This window comes from Zingiber officinale, chromosome 5A (genome assembly GCF_018446385.1).
Source record: "Zingiber officinale cultivar Zhangliang chromosome 5A, Zo_v1.1, whole genome shotgun sequence".
NCBI classification, from domain to species: Eukaryota; Viridiplantae; Streptophyta; class Magnoliopsida; order Zingiberales; family Zingiberaceae; genus Zingiber; species Zingiber officinale.
Window position 1 is genome coordinate 51,820,716 of NC_055994.1, and position 6,374 is coordinate 51,827,089.

The 6,374-nt window shown below is 32.9% G+C and overlaps 1 protein-coding gene across 1 annotated transcript; it reads right to left on the reverse strand.

Annotated features, from left to right (window-relative positions):
* Nucleotides 1–1,417: 1,417 nt before the first annotated feature.
* On the reverse strand, nucleotides 1,418–5,435 carry LOC121979563. Its single transcript, XM_042531558.1, has 5 exons — nucleotides 5,296–5,435; nucleotides 5,030–5,209; nucleotides 4,759–4,953; nucleotides 2,506–2,607; nucleotides 1,418–1,459 (listed from the first exon to the last, which is right to left on the reverse strand). The coding sequence occupies exons 1-5, from the start codon at nucleotides 5,362–5,364 to the stop codon at nucleotides 1,418–1,420; spliced, it is 588 nt and encodes a 195-aa protein (XP_042387492.1). The 5' UTR covers nucleotides 5,365–5,435.
* Nucleotides 5,436–6,374: the final 939 nt, after the last annotated feature.

The following is a 6,374-nucleotide window of genomic DNA, read 5'->3' on the forward strand; positions in this document are numbered from 1 at the left end:
ATTAGGTTTAGGGTTTTACTGTAGCAGTTACTGTAGTAGTACTGCAGCAATTACTATAGCAGTACTGTAACAGTCGACTGATGTTTCCATCAGTTGACTGGTGTAATCGACTTGGTAGTTGACTAGGAGCGAACAGAATACTTCTGTTCACTCGACTAGTGTGGAGCAGCCGACTGGTACTTTTACCAATCGATTGGTATCTAGCCGTTGGGATGTAACGGTCGAATCTCCACAAAGGACAGTCGACTAGTATGCGGAGTTTTCCAACCCGTGGCCTATATAACCAAGGCTTGGAACCTTGGTTAAGGCTAACGAAATATTGGTGCAGGAAGCATCCAACGATTAAACCTATATTTTGATTATGTCAAAGGGTTCAAGTTAAGTTGTTTTGTTATTTAATGTACTTGAATAAGTTTTGCAAAAAAGTCCTAAGTGTTCTTAGGCAAAAGTCCTAACTGTGGTTAGGCAGGTGAAAAACCTTAGGGATGGTAACCCTAGGTCCTAGGGGGTGGTAACCCTAGGTGGAGGAAAACTCTAAGGGGTGGCAACCTTAGGTCCTAGGGGTGGTAACCCTAGGAGGAGTAAAACCCTAAGAGGTGACAACCTTAGGTTCTAAGGGGTGGTAACCCTAGGTGGAAGAAACTCCTAAGGGAACCTTAGGTCCTAGGGGGAGGTAATCTTAGATGGCGAAAAACCCTAGGGGCACTACAAGAAAATTAGTCTATCATGACACACATAAATGTCCTTATAGCATATTTATGGTGGCATTAACGTTTTGGTGACATTTGCCAAAAATGCCCTATAAAGTGATGTCATCTTAGACCCTCCTCAATTTCCTGACATTTTATAATGTTGTTATACAATATCAATGCTAACAGCAAAAGTGTCCTAATTTAAAGATATAACGACACTCTAAAATGTCAAGAAAAGTCATTTTCTAAGGACATTTTCAGATGTCGTGTTATCATCATAACAGTGATAAAACTAAATGTCACTAAAACTCATTTATTATGATATATATATTTTTTATAAGGACAATAAAAAATGTCAGTAAAGATAATTTATAAAATCATTTTAAATGTCACCTTAACTAATCTATTATGACATTAACAAATGTCATTATAATAATTAATAAATATATTTAAAATGATCATTAATATTTATATATAATATATAACATGAATTCAATATTTGTACATCATCACAATCCATCCATCATTTAGAATAGAAAAAAAATCATAAAATATAATTTAAAGTGCAAATAGATAATCTAAATTCATCCAACAAATATTTGAGTCAAAGTTACAAATGCAAACTAACGACAAGTTCTTTACATCCAAAACTAACAACACACTACACTCAAAATATTAAGTTTAGAACAGTCTTATAAAATAAAAACTAACTAGGCAGACCATCTTCAACCATCGTATTGCTTTACAAAAATCCAAGTACCTATCACCTACAAATACAATGAATAAATTTGTATTAGTGAAATAAAACAATGAAGACAAAAAGTTAATAGAAATAATGATAAAGATTAAATATCATAACAAATGAGAAAATGTAAAATATCATTTCATATTCACCTAATAGTAATCTTCGTTTACTGTTAACTGCAAATACATTTCATATTTATTTAAAATTATAATTACATGATAAATATAAAAAATTAATAATATTTCAATGAAAAGTAGAAAATATATCAGATGATAAGGCCAAAATATCATTCCTCCAAGTGCATCCTCAAACTTCTGTAAAAAATCATAAGGTCTAATTAAACTCTCTTCTGGTTCCTGGACAACTTGTATTCTTACTTCACACCAATTTGGTCCTAGTGCTTGTCTCCCTACTATAGTATTTGGATCCATGCTATGGAGCACTCCTTTTGCCATAATTTTCGTTGAATCAAATAAACTTTTGATCAAAACAGAACATCCAATCTACATAAAAGTGTAAAAGAGTTAGAAATTTAAAGAGTTTGAAGATATGTGAAACGCATAATAGAAAATGAAATTAAATAAACCTTACTCGTAAAGATGGATGATGAGGAACAGACATTTGTGGATTACTATTTGGTGATGTGTGTTGATTACTATTGTAATTTGAAAAATGACTCTAGTTTGATTGCTCAGAAATTTTAGCTTCTAACATTGCAATATGTTGGCCTTGTTTTTTAATTTGCTCATCCATTTTTTCTAATTTTGTCTGTTGTTCCATCACTAGTCGATTGCATGTGCCACAACTAGGAACTTCTCCCAATTAATCAGATGGACCAACACCATCACCAAGCATACATACTTGACCAGGTCTATCTGGTCCCATGATTTGAGCAAATATATCATTCTGATTCACTGGATCATTAGAATCTTCAGGAAGTTGATTTGTTAATTCATTCATTGCAGCGTTTATCAAAACATAACATGTTGATACTTATTAAATATATAATGATAATTAAAATAAATCATTTTTGCTACAATATAGTTGAAGAGTATAAAAATAGCTTACCAATCTTTCTGCTACAATATTACTTGAAGGACTTCCATTGGCATGAGTAAAGCAAGCCTTGAATAATTCAACTCGTGATGGAGGGTATCCCTTTTCTTTTTCCTGCAAATATTCAAGTTCATCTCAATCTAACAAACATGTGCCAAATTAGAAAACTTTTTAAACAAGTCAATATTCACTTTTTTGTAAAATCATTGTGTTTCCACGATTAGATAACTTTTATATCTAAATTCAAGTTGTTACAGCATGTTATCCATGCATAGACTCACAATAGCTCTAGTTCTATACTATATAAACATGTGCCAAATTTTTATAGTAATTTCAATTTGGTAACTACAATAATTAAAATGCTTATTTGAGCTAGTTGGTCATGATTTGCTTACTAAATTATCTATCTTTCTTTAGTAAAAAGTGACGAATGAATGCAATTATTATTCTTGAACATTCTAGTGGGGATACTAAAACTCGTATAGAATTATAATATGAATACCCAGTGAGTATAACCTTTGATGAATCCATCAACCGTCAAATGATCATAAGCAACCTCTCTTGAAACAAATATACCAATCTTACACCGCACACAAGGACATAAAATCATTCCATTTATGTTAGCATTAGAAAATACAAATTGTAAGAAAGACTCAACTCCATTTCTATACTCCTCAGTTTGTCTCGGTAAAACCATCCAACTCTTATCCATAACGATTCTAAAAAAAAAATTATTAAAATCAATTTAACAATATGATAAATTGTTAAATTATAAAATGCATATATACTAAATTTAACATTCATAAATAAAGAACTAAGTTACAAGTGAAATTCAAGTATAAGAACTATAGACCACAAATATAGTTTAAATGAAATTTAAAGAGACATGGGATAAGGCTTTACAAATCAAGAATGAAACATCATCACATAAGAGGATACAACAATATATGGTATCTCATAATTTACCTCACCTAAGAATAATACACAGTACAAAATAAAAATATACAATACAAAAAAAAAAAAGGTAACAAGGAAAGACCTTTAAAGCTAAAGCTTCTGGTGTCTTAGACTAAAACCTCCACTCGCCTCACAGCTTCCTTCTATTCCTGCAATTGAGGTTTTAAAGTTTTCAGAATTTCCTAACGCTTGTTGATCAATGATAAGGAGAATGGTTTGATTAATTTAAGGGTTTCCAGCTTTAGCCATATCAAGAGAACAAATCAATGTTTGGAACTTTTTTTGAGTTGCTGAAGAAGATAGAAATGAGAAAAAGCTTTCAATCAAAAAGAAATGAAAGCAGTCATTAGTCAAAGCAACACTTTAGTAGGAGAGTCTTAGTGCAACGATAAAGTTGTTGCTATGTGATCCTCGGGTTTGAGTCACAGAAACAATCTCTTACAAAGTGCAAGGTAAGGTTGTGTACAATTGACCCAATGTGGTCTGATCCTTTCTCGAAATCCTAGATTGACGGGAGCTATATGCACCGGACTGTCCTTTAGTCAAAGCAACACTTCTAATATGGGTTATATTGATAATTAAGCTAGCATATGAAATTACTAACTACTGATTTCCCTGTGTAACGATCCAGAGAAATTAAGAGCTTAGATATCATTTTGTGAATTTTAAGCATGGGCACCAATGTTGTAAGAATAAAGACACACAGACTTCATATAGCATAAATAGCACAGTGGATTTTAGTTAAATCTAGTGAAGAAAATTCTCAGTCAATACATCTCTTCTATCATGACACAGAGATTATCCTCACAATGTCTGGCTAAAACTACAGGCATCTACCTAGATATTCAGAGATCTTCAGGCATCTCACATTACAATTAATGCCCTAGACTAATGTAGGGAAATGTAATTTATTATTGATGTATAGAAACTTTTTCATTGCAAAAAGAATTCTCAAACTGTTGGCCTTCTATTATAATGAAGATATATGATTGACTGGCAACCATGAAGCATGGAAGAACAATATCCGTGTTGAATTCTAAAATGACATTTACCAACATATAGGGATCTCACATTGCACAATTGATGTCCTTAGTAAATTAAGATAGTACAATGTAAAAAGAGTTCTCACATTGTTTGGCCTTGTTATTAAAATAAAGATATATACAGATGACTGAAAAAAATAAATGCAGCAGAGGAACATAAAGACTAAAAGGTTATCAATTAACATAAAAAATGAAATAATAATCAAACTGTAGATATGGAACCTGGATTAACTAAATTCCTATAAAATATTGCAGAACAGCTTACCCTTTCAGTTACTATGTTTTTAAGTTCTCGCCATTGTCCATATGCTTTTTGGTGAAGAGCATCAGCATCCCTGAATTGTTGAGGAAGAACTCTCAAAATTTGTTGTTCCTCATCATACTTCTTCCTGGCAACATTTGCATTTGCTTCAGTTCGCAGCACCTCAGTTCTAAGAGAATCCAATTCCTTCTTCAAAAGCTGCAGGCATAAAACAAGTTTTAAATCAAGATGAAAGGAAAACATTAAAAAGATTATGACAGTACAACAAAAGTACATTAAATCGCTCATCAATCTGTTCCTTTTGATCAAATGCCTCATCCATTTCAGTAATTGAGCCCATATTAGAAGTGAGTTGGTCTCGCTGTTGCCTTAACTGTTTAAGATCATGAATATATTTCTTTTCTTCTTTCAGTGGCATGGTTACATGCTGAAGATCAAATTCCATTGATTGTATCTGAACAACAAAACATGTAACTAGATGAATAAAAGGAGGAACAAACAGTCAAAACACTTTCAGGAAGGATCACCTCAAAATCTTACCTTGGCATCAAGTTCCTCAATGGACTGTACATTTTTCAGCTTGTTTAACATTAATTGGAGTGACTCCATCTATTGGAGTTTGGCACTAACTGCAGCTCTTGCAGTTCTGTCTTCAGCTTTTTCATTTTCAAATTTCTTCCAGAATTCATTACATATCACCTGAGGATAAAATAGATCAATAAAAATAAAAACTAAAGAGAAACTAATCTAATGTCCTATCGAGATTCTTTGCCTCAAAAGTTAATTAGCATGGAACTGTATGTAACTAATACCTTCTGCTTTTCAATAGAAATTTTGATAGAATCCCTTCTTTGGGTTTTCTCATTTACTTCTGACTGTGCAGTTTGTATGCTTGCTGAAAGTTGATTGTCTTATTTCCAATTATGACCATTTCAGAACCATGCATGGATTAAACAAACTCTATGTAATCATTTAAAGATTACATGAAAACGACATAAAAATGTTTTGAAATTACATCAGACACCTCTCCAAACTACAAGAAATGCAACAAGGAATTATTTGTATTGTTGGGGAATCAATCATCCTTACTTTCATGGAGGTAGGGTTCGGATTGAAAAAATTAATAGTACACAAAAACAAAAGGTAACATGTAACAAAGAAATACCTTTAAAACTTCAAATTTCTTAAACCAAAACCTCCACTCACTGTGCTGTGGAGGAATCGTGGTGGAGACGAGCGATGGTGTAACGTCCGAAAATTCTCAAAACTATTTTAGGAATATTCTATGATTTTTTCTGGAATTATTAGATATTTTTCCGGAATTTTCCGAGTAGCGGAAGTAGCAAAAATTATTAGAAAAGTAAAATGGCTTAAGCGGGAATCGAACCCGGGACCTCTCGGGTCCTCTAAACCTTTAGTTAGCCTTAGTAACCGGTGAACCCAGCAGGGCCGTGCTGAGAGGAAGGAGAATCAAATATATTTATAATTGAGTTGGGCCAAAATACCCACTTAATATAAATAGGAAAACATAAGTTGGTTTGGTTTATTTTTGTGTTGGTTCGGCAACTTCTCCTTCACCCTAACCTCACCGACGCCACCTCTCCCTCTCCTCCCTCTCT